Source organism: Carcharodon carcharias, chromosome 11 (genome assembly GCF_017639515.1).
Source record: "Carcharodon carcharias isolate sCarCar2 chromosome 11, sCarCar2.pri, whole genome shotgun sequence".
NCBI classification, from domain to species: Eukaryota; Metazoa; Chordata; class Chondrichthyes; order Lamniformes; family Lamnidae; genus Carcharodon; species Carcharodon carcharias.
The window spans coordinates 68,752,480-68,770,862 of NC_054477.1; the positions used below are offsets into that span (position 1 = coordinate 68,752,480).

Below are 18,383 nucleotides of genomic sequence, written 5' to 3' on the forward strand. Positions count from 1 at the left end.
GGGCAACAAATGCTGGCCTTGCCAGTGGTGCCCACATCCCATGAACAAATATACAAAACCCTTGAAAATTAACATGGCCCCAGATACCAGCAAAAACAAAGCAGCAATAAAGTAGCATACTTTTTTCGCTATATAATTAAAATTTGTATATTGTAGATAAACAAATACTTCATATAAATATGAACGTGTTTTTAAAGTGCTTAGTAAAAATATTATTTTATATACTTATGTAGGTTTCAGCCAAGCTCTCCATAGTCTCTAGCGACACAAGGTTCAGTGACGCCCCTCTCCCCCCACGCTCCCCCCATTCTCCCACACACACATAATTAGCCTCTCTCCCCCTCAACCACACACCCTCACACATGCCCCTTTTCCCAACACCACCCCTTTTTCTCCCCCCCAACAACTTATTCACTCAGCAGCCTGGCCTTTCCAACAGCCTTACAGTAACACCAAGCCACTCTGGGGCCCCACAAGCCCCTTCGTGGATGGCCACCATGACTGAAAACAGGTGCTGATTCACTATAATTACCCGAGACTCGGGTTTCTCTGCACCCTTCTGGATAGCCAGTTGCATCATTTCAAAGCATGTCAATTAATATGTCTGTTTTATATTATTTTACAAAAACTCTCGTTCTGACTTGATTCAAAGAGGAACTCATATAGCAAACAAAAAACTAACCAGTCTTAATTAGCAGCAGGGGGAAACTGTCAAATTAATTAAAAAATATTAATTTATCTAAACAAGGTTGTTCTGAGTCTATTTCCCAAGAGTGCTTTGGTTAATGAATAACGCTTATTACAATAACTGGATGTTTGATTCTCAATATGCTCATGTTGCATTGTTTAAGAAAGATTCTTACACTGAGTTCTTTTTTTCTATTTTGCAATGGACAAGTATTGTAAATAATATAACATGTTGCTTTTTAAAGCTAATTACAGTATAACATCTCACTAAATAAAGAAAAAATGTTCATGTCTTGAGTTTTTTTAATGTAGTGAAGAATTATATAATTTTTTTGCTGGAGATCAGGAGTCATCCACCATCACACTTTCTCTTTCAGTGCTCAAGTTTAAACATCTCATTCGATTCTAACTTAACAAATAAATAAATAACGCACCACGCAGAATCTATTTCACTAACTTTGAGAATTTCCAGTTTTGACACATCTTCATTTACATCCTCTGTAGCCACTGTTTCCAAGACTTCAGGAGATAAAAAGACTTCTGTGTCAGGCTCAGACTCTGCTGCTCCACTACCTCGCACCCTCCCAGGCCAGTCAAACCCTGGCTCCACTGCCACCTTCTGAACACTGGCTCTGCTGCTTTCCATCACCCCCCAACCCCATGGCATTCTGAACGCTGGCTCTGCTGCTACTCCAACATCCACACATCTCCCTCAGCCTTCTGAACGCCAGCTGTGCAGCTTCCTGGCCACACCCCAATGGCCTTCCGAACACCAGCTTTGCTGCCTCCTCCACCCCACGGCCTTCTGCTGCTTCACCACCTCCCTGCCTCCAGGTCTTCTGAAACTTGCTGCTCCTCCAAGTGGCCAGCAGAAGAGCGTACCCTTTCAGAGGGATGAGTGTGTCTCGTCTGAGCCTGCTCCTGGCTTCGTTAATGGCAGAGATTCTCTGGGCTTTCTGAGACTTTCTTCTCACAGCTTTGGCAGCAGTGGCCACAGTGAGGTGGAGGTTGGAAAAAAAATTTAAAGGGCGGAATTCCATTTTTTAAAAGTTGGATTTCCGCCAAACTAATCTTATTTCCACCAATTCACAGAATCACAGAACTGTTAGGGCGCAGAAGGAGGCCATTCAGTCCATTGTGTCTGCACCGGCTTTCCAAATGAGCATTATGACCTACTGCCATTGCCCTGCTTTCTCCCCGTACCCTTACACGCTGTTTCTATTCAAATAATCATCTAATGCCCTTATGATTGCCTCGATTGAACCTGCCTCCACCACACTTCCAAGCAGTGCATTCCAGACTCGAACCACTTGCTGAGCGAACAAGTTTTTTACCACATCACATTTTCTTCTTTTGCAAATCACTTTAAATCTGTGCCCTCTCCTTCTCGATCCTTTTACGAGCGGGAACAGTTTCTCCCTATCTACTCTATCCAGCCCCCTCATGATTTTGAACACCTCTATCAAATCTCCTCTTAGCCTTCTCCTACCCATGGAGAAGAGCGCCAGCCTCTCCAATCTAGCTTCATAACTGAAGTTTACCATCCCTCGAACCATTCTTGTAAACCTCTTCTGCACTCTCTCCAATATGTTCACATCCTTCCTATAATTTGGTGTCCAGAACTGTACACAATACTCCAGCTGAGGTCGAACTAGTAGCTTATATAAGCTCAGCATAACCTCCTTGTTCTTGTACTCAGCCCCTGTTGATAAAACCCAGGATATCATATGCTTTATTAATGGCTCTCTCCCCCTGTCCAGCCACCTTCAATGATCTATACACATAAACACCCAGGTCCCTCTGCTCCTGCACCCCCTTAAGAATTGTACCCCTTATTTTATATTGTCTCTCCATGTTCTGCCTAGCAAAATGCATCACCTCACACATGTCCAATTCAACTTCATCTGCCACCTACCATTCCACCAACATGTCACAGTTTTCAATGCTTCCAAGTTTTGTATCATCTGCAAAACTTTGAAATTGTCCCCTGTACACCAAGATCTAGATCATTAATATACATCAGGAAAAGTAAGGGTCCCAATACCGACCCCTGGGGAACTCCAGCCTGAAAAATATCAATTGACCATTACCCTCTGTTTCCTATTACTCAGCCAATATTGTATCCAAGTTGCTATTTTTGTATCATAAGTTTGTGCACAGACAATTGGCCTATTCACTGTCAAAATTGTGAGGGATCGGGGACTGCCTTTGGTACTCTCTGGTGATGCTAATTTCAGGCTAAACCCATACAGGCTAAAGGAAGAGATGAACTTTATCTGAGAAAGTACTGGTGCTAAAAATAGTTTTTACTTGGAAAAGCAGCAGAGTTATATTTTAATATTTTTATGCTACAAGGAGCAGTGGGACATTGATGAAACAAATTATGCACATTATATAAAATACACTAGTTTGTTGGTTTGTAATTGTACCTCATCTCTAAGTGTTTTCAGTCTTAAAGACAAGAGAACATTGCATTTTTTCCCCTTACTCTTTCATGGGATGTGGATGTTGCTGGCAAAGCCAGCATTTCTTGCCCATCCCTAATTTCCCTTCAACTGAGCGGCTTAGTGGGCCATTTCAGAGGGAAGTTAATAGTTAACCACATTGCTCTGGATCTGGAGTTACATGTAGGCCAGACCAGATAATGATGGCAGATTTCCTTCCCTAAAAGGACATTAGTGGAACAAATGGGTTTTTACGGCAATCGATGATAGTTTCATGGTCGCTATTACTGAGGCTAGTTTTCAATTCTGGATTTATTAACTGAATTTAAATTCTACCAGCTGCTGTGGTGGGATTTGAACCCATGTCCCCAAAGCATTAGACTGAGCTTCTGGATTACTAGTCCACTGGTATTACCACTTCGCCATCATCTCCCCAAGATGAGACTTCAGTTACAAGTTAATGAAACAAGAATTCCATGTTATGATCCCAGGATGTGCAATTATTTGACTACATACTGGACAGTAAAGATGGAGCTTGAATCACAGCGCTCTAGGCCTGCTTTTTAGGAGTGAACAATGATGCTGAACATGAGAATATCCAACTCAATATTGTTAGGGTGATTTATAAAAAAATATATACCAGTGCCTAATTCCCCTTCCCAAGGGCTGGGTGAGAACGTCAGCAGAAAGCCAGTACTTTGCTTTAACCCAGAAGAAATCAATTAATTTCCTGTGAATGCTGATGAGAAGTTCAAGGAGAGGAATTAAAGTGACCAAACAGTATTAAAAGATAGCAGGCACAAGGTGGTTTATGATCAAGCAGAATCCTTGTAAAAAGGCAATCAGAGCAATCCTGTCCAATGTCCCAAGTCAAATGATGACTGTGGAGTTTTGCTTTCCCCCTACTACCGTTCCCACACCCCCCAGGTCCCCTTCTAAAAGAAAGAAGTACAGAAAAAGCCATTGGTTTCCACTGATGTAGTGTGGATTTGAAATAGGACTGTGAAGGTAAATGTCTTCAACAAGGAAGCTAAAGATATGGGTGTATGTGCACAGTCCCAGCTTCACCCTATCCTTTACCTGAGGGCAACAGCTACAGTCTCCTCTTCCATTCCTCTTAATCAGCTTATCCTAATGCCATTTGAAGTCATGGCTGTTGGCTTTTTTGGTAAAAAAAAAAGTCCAAAAGGAAAAAGAAAAGACTCTTAAATACCTAAGAATCATCATTTTCTATCTTGACTTCTGTGCCACCATGCATAGTTCAGACAGCAAAGGTGTCTAAGGCATGGTTTGCAGAATTCCAATAGAAAAGATACATAGGATTCAAAAAGAATAGAACAAATTGATGCGTTGAAGCTGTTTGTTAACATATCAACAGCAATAGCCTGCTCCACTCCTCTTGCTTGGTGCACCAATCAGATCATGGCTAATCTCTACTTCAGCTCCATTTGCCCACCTTTGTGCTTCCTGATTCCACTCATGAATGACCTAATTCTAACTTTAAGATTGTGACTCCTTGTTATAGATTTCCACATCAGGGGAAATGGTTTCCCTAAATCTACTCCATTGAATTATTTTATCATTTTAAATATCTCAATTAGATCACCACTCAACCTTCTAATCTTAAGGGAATCAAGCTAAATTTATGTAACCTGTTCTCATAGTTTAACCCTTTAAGCCTTGGTATAATTCTGGTGAAACTGCATTGAATTCCACACAAGGTCAATATATCCATCCCAGAAATTAACACAATACTGACCAGCAGAGACATTTTTACATCAAGATATACTAGATTACAAATCTAGTGCCATTACTATTTTCATTCTGTAAAAAACCTTACCTTTGATATATGGGTTCATTTTCAAATTTATTCTGGTTAGATTTATCATGGAGTCCTAAAATAAAATAAAATTAACCGTTGAAATTGCAATCCTATGACCTTTAAATTAGATATTAAATACAGCAAAACATGGAAAGTTGTTGGACAACATATGCTACATTGTCAGTAAAATACTGTACATCAGCAATATAGCACTAGGTTTATTCAGCAAGTAATGGACAAGTGATCACATCTCTTGTGCATAATATAATCCTAGAAACATTTTATGATGTATTATTATGCTGGAATATTTTAAATAAATGTTTTAGTTAAGTTAGCAGCTGCATGATGCTAAGATGAAATACCAATGGGAGAATGTATAATGTTTAGAAATTTCAGCATTTTGAACAGCACGAAACTCACTTGTGTCATTCTGATATCTAATTTTATACTTGATTAGATCAAAATTTATTGAATTTTTCATGCCTGATTTTTTTTCCCTTGAATCAGAACATGAGTTTAATTATCCAAAGTGCTACAGCATACTAAATTGATCAATTGCAACAAAAACAAAGACATATAGCAATACACAAAAAACAATGCTTCATCCGACATTTGCAAAATTAACTTAGGTAAAAATATAAATAAACAGTAAATAATGGATATCTCGAGTTTTGCAATTCAATGAGTTTTGAAGAAGACAAGATAATTCAAGTCATTCATAAAAGTTAGCGAAGTGTCAAAGGTTAGATTATAACCATTGGGTTGCAGAATGTTAGTACATTGTCTACCTCTAGACTTTTGATTCAGTTTCAGGAGAGCATCCTCTATGTTAACCAGCTAGTCACTGTAGTGTTACTGGTCTCCACTGAACAATAGGGAGACCCAGGGTAAAGCTGAACAGATATTATTAGCGATGAATGTTTATAAATAATTTTAAAATCTTGCAATGCTAACCCAAAACATATTAGCATATCTGCCTTCTCACTAATTCTTGTCAAGTACAGCTCACTAAAAATGTAATGTTTATCAAAATGAATACAACATGATATAAGTAAAGTTCTCTCCCAAGTATAGGTTGTTATACAATACCCGCTTGTTGATTGGATGCCCGCTTCAGTTCCAAAACAGCATTCTTACTTTCAAGTCAGTAAGACTTGGGAGTTCCAGTTCCATTCCAGAAGCTTGAGACATGCTCTAGGCTGACGATTCAGTGCAGTACTGAGTAAGTGCTACACTAACAGTAGCAATGTTTTTCAGTTGATATGTTAAACTAAGGCTCTGTCTGCCCTCAGCTGGATGTAACAAAGATAATAGCACTTTTTGAAGTAATATTAGAAACAGACCCAGGGTATATTAACACAGACTACTGGAAACAAGGCATCCAGGAACTTCCAAGTGTCTACTGACGATTTACAATTACGTATAGGGACAGATAAGCACGTGGCTCCTTCCTGAGGCATCTCCGAGTTCTAGGTACGTGATCTGACATCATTAGCTATTAACCTTTATACTACATCTCCCTCCCAAGTCTTTCATTCTACTCACTAGCTATTTACAAATCTTACTTCCCATCCCCTCCTTCAATGTCCTGCACCAGTGGCATCAGTCTTCAACTGTGTTCCCGGCTCTCTTAGAGGACATGTACTTGAAACAGTAGACAGAGATTCCAGTTTCTGATGTACAGCATAAAAGTGAAAACAGATGTTCTCTTTTTCTCTTTCTTTTGCCTTGTAACCTAGAGATTGCGCTGCTGGCCGAAACTTGGCCAGCTTCTCTTAAGGTTCGTATAACTGTAGTGATCTTCTGATCCAGCAAGATCATTGCGTGGCAAAAGCATTCATTGCTTAGGTAAATTCAATGATTCACGTCCGCTGAATAACATGTTGTGCACTCCCAATACCACACAAGAATGAAAGTGATGGACAAATGGAAGCGGGAAGATTATTCTCAAGTGGACTTACTGATACTCATGTCAATACTGTAGGGTTTATGTTTCTGCATGCAGTTATTTGGCCTGGACTAACACTATTTTCACTCAGTGTGAGTCTGCTGTTCACTAGGTATTGGCATTTCATGAGCTTCAACAGTTAAGGCAACTTCTGGGATAGAACCGAATATCACCTCGGATTCTGTTGATTTTGTGGTATGCCCCATTAGCTAAACTTGCTCATTCACATTTAGGTTTTAAAATTTTTGCCGACCAAGTTTTTAAAACTCTTTTTGATGGGATGTGGGCATTTGTTGCCCAGCCCTAACTGCCCTTCAACTGAGTGGCTTGCTAGGCCACTTCAGAGAGCTGTGGGTCTGAAGCCATGTGTAGACCAGACAAGGTAAGAATGGCAGATTTCCTTTCCTAAAGAATATTAGTGACCCAGATAGGTTTTTAAAACAATCAACAATAGTTTCAGAGTCACCATCACCATTACTAGGACGAGCTTTCAATTCAAGATTTAATTAATTGAATTTAAATTCCAACAGCTGCCATGGTGGGATTTGAACCCGTGTCCACCATCAACCCAGTTGGTGGAAGGCCAAGTTAATAGTGGCATAGTGAGGGCAACAGACACTTTGGTAAATTACAGTATAGACAGTGTATCCTGTTCACCAATGAGATTCAAAGGTTGAGAAACAAAGAGGAAGGACTAAAAACAAGGGTGAATTCAATATCAAATCATGTACAGAGACAAGAAATAAAAAAAAAATTGACTTGAAAAAGAAAAAAAGAGACAGAAAGGAAAATAATACAAAGTGTAAAACTTAAAAATGTCAGTTAAAACATCTAAAACAATTCAAAACCTTAAGGAATGAGACATGACACTTAAATTCATTTTCTGGTCAAATTAGGTTGATTTGCAGTCATTAATAATTGTCTCCTCATTAAAAGCATACCTGCAATATTAATTACTAAATTTAACTTTTTCTGGCAAATTTACAATAGCAACAACTATTTATATAATGCATTTAACACAATAGAACTTTCCAAGGCACTTCACATCGTTTTAAAGCAAAATTTGACACTGAGACACATGATTGCTGCAGATGAACAAAAGTTTGGTCAAAGAGGTAGGTTTTAAGAATCACAGAGCAGAAGAGGCCCTTTGGCCCATCGAGTCTGCACCGATACATGAGAAACACCTGACCTACCTACCTAATCCCATTTACCGGCACTTGGCCCATAGCCTTGAATGGCATGACGTGCCAAGTGCTCATAAAGGATGTGAGGCAACCCGCCTCCACCACCCTTCCAGGCAGTGTATTCCAGACCGTCACCACCCTCTGGGTAGAAAAGTTTTTCCTCACACCCCCCCTAAACATCCTGCCCCTCACCTTGAACTTATGCCCCCCTGTGACTGACCCTTCAACTAAGGGGAACAGCTGCTCCCTATCCACCCTGTCCATGCCCCTCATAAGAAGCAAAGAAAATTAGGGAAGCGATGAGGTTTAGGAAGGAACAGCCACCAGTGTTGGAACAATTAAAACTGGAGATGCTCACAAGGCCAGATTTAGAGGACCACCGATATCTTAGAGGGCTGAAGGAGATCAGAGATACAGAAGAGCAAGGCCTTGGAAGGATTAGAAAACAAGGATCAGAACTTTAACATCAAGATGTTGCTTAACTGAAAGCCAATTAGGTCAATGAGCACAGGAGTGATAGAGAAAAGGACTTGATCATGTTCTGATCACTGTCACCTAAGGGTCCCTTTACAAGAGGTTATTGATCAACTGTGTCTTATTGGAGATTACCAGGCCCAGAATAAGCTACTCTCTGGTTGGCACTAGAAAATACTACTCTAAGAAATTGTCGTCTATACACTCTGTAAATTGATTTTCCAGGCTACCTTTGCCTACCTGATTTGCCCAATCTACATGTAGATTAAAATTACCCATGATTATTGCACGCCCTATTTGTTTCTTCCTGTATATTCTGTTCTACAGTGTAACTACTATTAAGGGGCCTGTAAACTACACCTGCAAGTGAACACTTACCTTTCCTATTTCTTATCTCAACCCAAACTGATTCTATATCTTGCTCTTTTGAGCGAAGGCCATCCTTAATTAATGGAGCTACTCTACCACCTTTTCCATACTGCCTTTCTGAAATGTCAAGGGCCCTTCAATATTCAGGTCCCAGCCCTGGTCACCCTGCAACCATGTCTCTAATGGCTATCAGGTCATAGAAATAAATATGTATCTGTGCTAACAATTCATCCATTTTGTTATGAATGCTGCCTACATTCAGATAAAGAGCCTTTAATTCTGTCTTTTTACCACTTTTGCAACCTCTGGCTTTATCTGCTGGAGCACTCTTAAGTTTGTATGCTCTGTCCCTTCTTGCCACACTCTGGTTATCATTACCCAAATCACGACCCTGACCTTGTTGTTTCTCTTTAATTTAGCACATCTCCCCTCATATGATACATTCCACCCATAATTTAGTTTCAAGCCCCTGCTAACACCCTAGTTATACAACTTGCCAGAACTCCAGTCCCAGCACAGTTTAGTGAAGACTCTCCCGATAGTACAACTCCCACTTTCCCCAGTATGAGTGGCACTGCCCCATGAATTAAACCCATTTCTCCCACATCAGTCTTTGAACCATTCATTCAACTCTCGAATCTGATTTACCCAATGCCAATTTATTTGTGGCTGAGGTGATAATTCAGAGATTAGTATCTTCGAGGTTCTGATTTTCAATTTAGGGCGCAAAAAAGTGCAATAACTCCTACATAGACAAACATGGAAGCCATTTTGCATACAAGATCCCACAAACGAGATGAATGCCCATTATTGGATGAGGTTCGAATGTTGACTCCAGGTTCAAACTAGGGCATTTTAACTCCACGGTTAAGAGACACACTGGTCTTTGATTTAACAACATCCGAGGCTTGTCGTGTCAGCCCAGCTTCTGGAGTGGGCTACGAACCTCTCAACCTCTGCCTCCGCCATCCTCTCACCTGATCTTCAGAGTCCCGGAGCCACCCTTTAAACTGCTCCATGAACCCGCTTCCAGTGTAATCCGCACTCCTGCTTTCCGCCTCTGTTTTGCCGAGGTAGCGACGTTTTAAGCGTTCGATGATGGAATCGAGGACCTGATCTTCGTTACTCTCCATCCCTGTGCCGCCACTAACCTCCAAGCTGCATCTCCTTGACAACCATTCGAATCTCGAGCCATCTCAGCCGGAACTTCCGCTTGTTCATAGGTCAAAGGGAAGGCTCATCTCCATAGCGACAACCAGTTTCAGCACAGTGACCCGGACCGACTTGTAACAAAACTGCCAGACCTGCTGAGTTTTTCCAGGTAATTCTGTTTTTGTTTTGGATTTCCAGCATCCGCAGTTTTTTTGTTTTTATGACAGCACAAGGCCTGTTAAATCTCCATTCCGTGTGCTAAATGGATGAGCAATTAGATTGGGACTGATTACTGCATATTTACACATGGAATTTAAGCTCTGCCACGTTTTTAATAGGCCTGCCGGAAGATCAAGTACTGTGCAAAATGCGCGGAACTGGTTGAAAATTGTACCCGAGTTATACTGCACTAGTGATCCAAGATTCGGGAAGTTGAATTCAGTTAAAGTCTGTATCGCTCTTTTTAACACTCTTAGCAAGGAGATTGTTTCAATTAGTTTAGGTGACAAAGCTTCGTTTTCCAAAATGATCCAGATGTTAAGAACATAAGATATAAGAGCAGGAATAAGGCACCTCGAGCTTGCTCTGCTCGTCCCTAAGATAATGGCTGATCTGGTTCTGACCTTAACTCCACTTTCCTGCTTGCATCCCCACATAGCCGTTGACTTCCTCGTAGGTGAATATACTGAAATTTCTTCGTTTCCTCAACCATCATCAAGCCATATTTTCACCTATCTCCCTACTTGATACAGTACATGGCACTAGTACCAATCCTCAGTGAAGAGTAGGCAAGAGGTCCTGCTTAGAGACTAACAGGAACTAGGAGCTAAATTCCAGAATCAAACATCAAGGGCTATGATCCGCTTATGATGCAAGTGTCACAGAATGTATTTACTCTTATAAATCATGCTGATTACTGGCAATTTGGAACAAGGTGTGTCTTTTCTTACACTTGGTGTATTCAAATTAAATACTTCAGCAACAAGCTTTGGAGAGTTTAAAGATTATTTATTCTCTCACTTACCCAAAATAACACATTACACAGTCTCACACACAGACATTAGATATAACCAAGGATAGTGCACACTTACATATTAGTTAATTCAGTCTCTGATTTATGATCGCAAGTCTCTCACATGGCAGGTCTCTGGTTTCTTAAATGGATTTGATTTAAAGTTGAAGTGAAAGTCTTGCAAAATGAAGGATTCACAGTAGCTTGAGAAATTTGTGATATTGAGGAGGTTGGTTCTCATATGAACTTTGAAACTGGAACAGGTTAAGTACTTTGGCAGCTTGAAGACTTGAGCCAATTTCAGTCTGGTTCTTAGACTGGCTGACAACTAATGGTTCTGTTGTAGCCTGGGTTAATAAGGATGTAGTCCCAGAAACCAGCTTTAGTTATGACTGCTGGATTAACACTTCTGCGGCCCATCCGGTCTAATTTGGATGGGGAGGCCATTGTGACACAATGGCAAGCTGATAGAAACCCAATGGCCACTAGCTTCCCTTTTTTCCATTATGAAACATGGAAAAAGAGTGGAATCTCCATAGTCTTTAGGTGTTGGCCCATCCTTAAACAATGAAATAGTTCTTCAGCCATTCGTGAGATTCATCTATCACCCATGTCCATATTTAATTAGGTGTCTGCAGGCCAAACGTCACATGATTTGTGACAGTCATCATAACAGCTTGTTTGCCCAGTTTTTAAAAGTATTGGCTGAAAGTTCACAGTATGTCATGCCTAGTAGAGGCATGTCAAACCATGTGCATATCACCATAAGTCTGCAAATTAGGTTGCTATAATTCTTGTGGAGAAAGCATAAAAATCAAATTTACTGAATGACCCACAAATGTTGAATTTATCAACAAGATTTCATTTTCTGTAACTTTTACTTTAATGTATGTTGGTTCTGATGTGTATTAAACATGAATTAATAGCAAATGATGAACTAAAAAGGTTATTTTCACTTTAAAAAGTGAATACAACATACATATTACACAATCATCTCTCTGCAGACATATGGCAACATGGGTAGTTCCAAAATTCTTCAACTCGGCCTCTGGTACAGAAGATCTCTCACTTTCCCACTCAATTGATTCAGCCCTCGAGTCATGTTCACTGGCAGACAGATTTCATCCAAGGTCTCTAGAGATGGTCGCCACCCAAACAACACGCTTCCAGAACCTCAACGAGGTTCACAAGTTTTAATAGCAGATTCCCCAGAGACTGTTTTATCTGATCCTTTCAAAAAACCCTGTTAAATCATGAAGTTGGCTCTTACAAAACTAAAGTAGCGATAGTAAAATTGTCCAATTCACAATTTCTGCTCTAACCCCTTCTGTCCTGTCTCACACACACAGCACCTTGTATATGGTATTTCTAGCTATATGGGCCTTATAAGAATATGCAAAATTTTAAGACATACTTTCATAAAAAATATTTGCACGAGAAAAAAAGTATTCCATGCTGGCAGTAGCTGAAGAGAAATCAAAGTTGAAGGCTGAAAGTTCAAACTAGCCTTTCACAGAACTGGGATAAAAAGGTTCTGTTCTCCCACCTGCTGAAGCTCTCCTTTGCATCTACCAGCCACATAGCTTCTGGTCTTAACTTCCTTCCTGTTGGTACTGCTTCCAGGTCAAGGGTTACCTGGTCACAAGATCTAGCATTTCTTAAGCAAAATAATTGCAATTGATCACTTCACAATTGATGCAAATTTTAAAAACATTCTCAAACATTCTTAAAAATCTGGTTCCACAGACATTTTAAAGAAATAGCAAATTTTTCTTGATGTACTGCTTCAAGCTCAAAAGTCATCACAAGGTGAACACATGGCTAAAAAAAATGCATTAGAGCAGCAGCACAGGTTAGGGCGTGACATCCAAATACAGATTTGTTATATAAACAGTGTACAAGGAGGAAATTGAATGAATTGCAGCGCAAATTCAACTAGAAGGGTATGGCATGGTAGGGTATTTCCTGCCACATGTATGATGAGAATATGCAAAATTTGAAGACATACTTCCATAAGAAAATATTTGCATGAGGAAAAAAATACTCCATGCTGACAGTAGCTGAAGAGAAAATCAAAGTTGAAGGCTGAAAGTTCAAACTAACCTTTAACAGAACTTAGATGGGGAGAAAGGTTCACACCAAATAAAATCCTTTTGAAATTGTAACCAAGACTGCTGGTAAGAGGAAAAACTAAGGAAAGTGCTCATGGAAGGATGACTTCGCATAGTACTTGGGAGAATTATGTAACCATGTATTAATCTCTTAAAGACACCATGTCGCTAATATCTTACTGAAACTATCCTGGAATAAAGAATAAATGCACAATTTGAAAACATTTAGAAAGGTACAATAAAATTTATTGCTGGTAAGGCATGTACCTCCACTTCAAATTTGCATGAATTTGAAGCAAACCAATAGAAAGGAAACTGCTTAAATCACCAGTAGATAGAACTATTCCTTTATTATAAATATTTATAAAGTTATGGGTGTTAACTATTTAAATTTACCAATTTAAAATTACAGAGCCAATCACATTAGCAAATACTAGAAAATCTGTAAAAAAAGACTTTACATTTTACAATAGTGTCAAATCTGTTTCAGTATTTGCAATGTTAACAGCAGAACTTTAATCTTGGCAATACGGCCATCAGCAAATTTAACCCCATTCCAGGATTTTGACATGAAAAAAAACACCTAGTGTTTTGGTTGCACTAAAATGAATGCAATAGAATTATGCAAAGCCTGGTTGGAATCACCAAATCCTGTTTGGCAATTACGACTTTTAGTCCTGGAATACAGTTAAAGTTCCACCTTAATTCTCAAATGTTACATTTTTTAAAAAAAAGTTGCAACTTCATGACAATTTTTTCTCAACTTTGATTGCCAGGATTAAAAACTGCTCACTGTACAATTAGCTGGAACGCAAAATGTCACAAAATTCATGTTGTGTACACATGAGATAAATGTCACCGCTCATTAAATGTTTGTCAAAACCTTTATTCTGAAACATGCAATTTCAACACTTAAAAAAAAATTGACAGCTGGTAGCAGTCAATATAATTTGTACATCCAATGTTTAGACCAGTACAGTTTACATCAGTAATATCCAATATTACACCATTTCAAAGTCTAAATAGAGAGCATGACCAGAGAGAAACCAGGTATTCTCCATTTAAGAAAACTGTCCACAATCAGTGATCATAATGATTTTACTCGTGCGGCCACTTTTTGAGCCAAATGTTTCAATTTTTTTCACAACATCCATGCCGCTTTTTACATAGCCAAAAGCTACATGCTTCAAATCTAAATGTCTGGCCTCCTTTAGAGTGATGAAGAACTGTGAACTATTGGTGTTTGGGCCCTTATTTGCCATGGACAACAAACCAGGACAAGTGTGACGTATAATGAAGTTTTCATCTTCAAATTGATCTCCATAAATAGACTTTCCACCAGATCCATCGGACCTTGTGATATCACCACCCTGAAACAGAACGTAACTCATGTTACATAACAATCAAAACATTACAAAGCTACACTCTCTCCACCTAAATTCTAAACTTCATCCTGTTGACATCTAAGCACATTTTCTCTGTTCTCTCATTTCAACTGTTGTATCCTCATCTGCTGCACCACCATTAATAATTAACACTACCTCGTGCTGATTTTTAATGTCAGCCCACTCCCTACAGCGGTCTTTCAGAACTCATTCAAATTTGAAATAATTAGCAAGAGCATGAACTGAAAACGAGCAAGTGTTGGAAAGTTTGCCATTTAGCTGAAGAAATTGCTCTATCAGGAAGGAGACTGAAGGATTATCAGCCCCTAGCAAGTCTGACAGCATCTGTGGAGAGGAAGACAGAGTTAACACTTTGAGTCTGTATGACTCTTCAGAGCATGTGAGGGATTGCAATACTTAGCCCCTCTTTACTTGCTAAACATGCCAGAAAAAGTTAGGCTAGTACATTCAGGTGTAAATGCATTTTTAACAATGAGATCAGTCCTAGTTACTGCTAAACAATTTACCAGGTTGTGTAAAATTAATTTTACAACAGTGAAGGCTCATTCCTTCAGAATTTACTGTAGGAGATTTAACTTCTTTAAAAAAAACTTTTCCCGTCTTTTATCTTTAATCATATTTCTTTGCAATTTTTTTCTGCTTTCTTGTACATGATTTAAATTTAATTTAGAATTCTTGGTTTAGAATCTGCATTGCTCTGAGAACTCTTTAATCTGATTGGTTGAAAAGCCTTGCTTTATCTTGCCCTGTTCCAACACCAAAGATCCCCTTGTAACAGATGCCATGCTGATCAGACATCCAATAACAATTCGGCACTCAGAAGCCTGCATAACGTCTGTGGGCAGCTGTTAATGCAAAGAACAGTAAGCTTCATTCTTTTGCCCCAACCACAAAATCTGGGTCACTGCTTCTCGGAACAGAATTTTGCTATATACCAATTGGCTTTGTGCTTCCTTGCATTACTTGAAGCATGGGTAGTTAAATGGCAAATAAATGTTAACATAGATAACTGAAGTGTTGTATTTTGGTAGGAAACAGAAACATCACCTATGCCTCTTTAGAAAATAAGAAACTAAACGGGATAGATAAGGATACAGGTGAAATCATTAAAAACAGCACTGCAGGTCAGCAATGTAAATAAAAATGTTAACAAGAGTACAGGGAATTATTTCTACAGGCATAAGATTCAAAAGTAGAAGCCGAGTTTATTAAAGACCTTGGCCGGGCTGCACTTCGGTACTGTGCACAGTTTTTGCTCCACACTATAAAAAGGACATAGAAACACTGGAGAAAGTGCAAAAAAATTTACAAAGATAGTACCAAAACTGAAAGATTACAGCCACCAGGAAAGATTAAACAGATTGGAATATTTTAAAAGACTTGGATAACCTGAGAGATGTATTTAAAATGAGTAAGTTGGACAGGATAGACTGGAGAAAATGGTTCCACTTAAAATCTTAAACTAGGAGCCATAAACCTATCAAAAACTAATGAATCTAATAGGATAAATTTCGTTAGAATGAGACACTTAGGACCACAAGAGGTTGAGACAAATAGCTTAAATGCTTTCAAAAGGAAACAAGATCAGAGCATAAAAGGAATAGAAAAATATGTTGAAATTTTGAGATGAGATAAATGTAATGGGAGGAAACTCGTATGGAATAGAAACACTAGAGACTAGTTGAGTCAAAATGTCCGCATCTGTGCTGCATATTCAATGTAATTCTTGCTGACTTAAAGTGATAATTTGTGCTGTGGAGTCAAATTCACTTGGAACTAACCTGCAATTGCCTCTCAGCAATAGCAGACACTGAATCCACTAAGCATAGGATAGCTGGGTTCAACTGGCCAGTCTGTAACTCACTGCACCAACTACTCCCCCTTGTGATCTTTTAGCACAGAAATGAGATATTGGCATAAATTTTATATTATAGCTACAAACATCCAAAAAGTGAGAGGTACCAATACAAGTGGGGAAATGTGGAAAATAATTACCTGGCAAATAAATTCTGGAATAACCCTGTGAAATACTGAATTTTTAAATCCAAAACCCTGTTCTCCAGTGCAGAGGGCCCTGAAGTTTTCAGCTGTTCGTGGAACCTTATTTACTAGCAGTTCCATAATAATTCGTCCCAAGACCTCCTCACCAGCTGATACATCAAAATAAACAACAGGGTTGCTGCTATCTGATTGGGCCATAACTTGGGATTCATCCGATTTTTGAAGCTGCAAAAGTGCTTTTTGACATTCTTCAAACTTCTTTTTGTAAACAGCAGCCAACTCTGGAGTTTTGAATCGGACAGCAAGTTGTTCTATTTTTGCTTCACCATCTGAAAAAGTACCAAGAGGTATATTACTTTTCTGCCTAGTAGTGAAGGGCAACATATTTTTTATAATAATTCACCAAATAGTTTAATGCAAAAACGGTTCTGCTTTTTTCCTCACTAGAACCCTAACGGGCTTCTAGGCCATGCAGAACATTAAAATTCTTCACTGCCATATGATTAGTGGTGATCACAGCTAGCTTTTTAAAAATAAACTGAGGAGAATAATGCACTTCAAAAACTCACCAGTGTAATCTGCTGCAGTCCAAACAAATGCATTACTCGATGTATTCATTAATTTGAGTTCCATTTCCTCAGTAATAACATGGTTTGCACAGACCTTGAGAACTTGTTCTCGCCTCATCAGAATACGGTAACATTGCTTTTGGGAGTGATACAGAATTTTTAGATCTCCAACACCACGTTCTTTCCACTGAGAAGTATCTCGGTCCCATCGATACAGTTTACATCTTTCTTTAAATATAATTTCCTCATCCTCTTCACCAGATTTTGTCTCAACCTAGTAAGATTAGTAGCATTTATTAATTTTACAAAATTGCCACTTTGTGAACTTCAATGGCAATTCAACTTTCCCAAGATTTCCGCACTTGCAAACGAACAAACATTGGGCAATACTTGCATCACAATATTAGTTACTGACCTGAATTCTAAGCAACAAAAATGAAACTATACACAAATTAGATGGGTATAAAAATAATTAGACAGCTAAGTCTTATATATATATACACACACATGTATAGTTGCATTTAAATTTATGAGATTTACATTTATTCCAAGGACGGACAGTCAGAAAAACATGGCACTTTTGCTCTGCACATTTATAAAAGTTGTTTGACAGAATGATTGCTTTTTACCTCGGGTAAAGAAACTATTGGCTCAAAATGGATATCATCGCTGGATACCACATCAGCATCATCTTCATCACATGGAGGTCTGGGCACCATTGAAGAAAACACAGCTGTTCCTGCATTTGCCCATGTGAAATTGGATTCTGGTTTTTTCAAAAAAAGTTGCATTATCAAGAGCATAACAGAAAATAAAACTACTTGTAGTTTTATTATTCCCAGCAGCTCCATGATCATTTGTGCAGATTTTAGAAGCTAATTGCTAGGAAACAATTTAAAAAGACAGCATTATTTTGTTTAAAAAACACAAAAAGCCACCAACTATTTGGCAGCAGTACAATTTATCAAGCAAACATCCAAACCATGAATAGGTATTCAGTTCAGAAAAGACTAAATTCCACTCAAAAAAAGATTTGTTACTGAATTGAAAAAATAGGATAATTATATAAAAGCTTTGTTAAAATGGATTTTGCTTTCATGCATGTAAATAGATTGGAAAAATAGTTGACATTTGTTAACTTTCCTTTTGTAGTTACTAACATTTGTTTACTTGAGTAGGCAAAATTCCTCCACCTACATAC

At 38.7% G+C, this 18,383-nt stretch overlaps 2 protein-coding genes across 11 annotated transcripts in view; both read right to left on the reverse strand.

The window, feature by feature from the left end:
* Positions 1-10,911, reverse strand: part of LOC121284253 (coiled-coil domain-containing protein 138-like) — a 105,449-nt gene extending 94,538 nt beyond the window's left edge. For 2 of the 8 annotated variants that reach the window (XM_041199585.1, XM_041199583.1), the window contains exons 1-2: positions 9,909-10,911; positions 4,972-5,026 (exon numbers count right to left, since the gene is read on the reverse strand). In XM_041199585.1, the coding sequence (XP_041055519.1) occupies positions 4,972-5,026; positions 9,909-10,064 (211 nt within the window). In that variant the 5' untranslated portion in view covers positions 10,065-10,911. The remainder of the gene's footprint in view (positions 1-4,971; positions 5,027-9,908) is intronic. The other 6 variants (XM_041199582.1, XM_041199586.1, XM_041199581.1 and 3 more) reach the window with 4 other exon arrangements.
* A 2,628-nt stretch (positions 10,912-13,539) lies between these two features.
* Positions 13,540-18,383, reverse strand: part of ranbp2 (RAN binding protein 2) — an 83,910-nt gene continuing 79,066 nt past the window's right edge. For all 3 annotated transcript variants that reach the window (XM_041199492.1, XM_041199491.1, XM_041199490.1), the window contains exons 28-31: positions 17,812-17,948; positions 17,183-17,456; positions 16,608-16,942; positions 13,540-14,576 (exon numbers count right to left, since the gene is read on the reverse strand). In XM_041199492.1, coding sequence (XP_041055426.1) covers positions 14,268-14,576; positions 16,608-16,942; positions 17,183-17,456; positions 17,812-17,948 — 1,055 coding nt within the window. In that variant the 3' untranslated portion in view covers positions 13,540-14,267. The remainder of the gene's footprint in view (positions 14,577-16,607; positions 16,943-17,182; positions 17,457-17,811; positions 17,949-18,383) is intronic.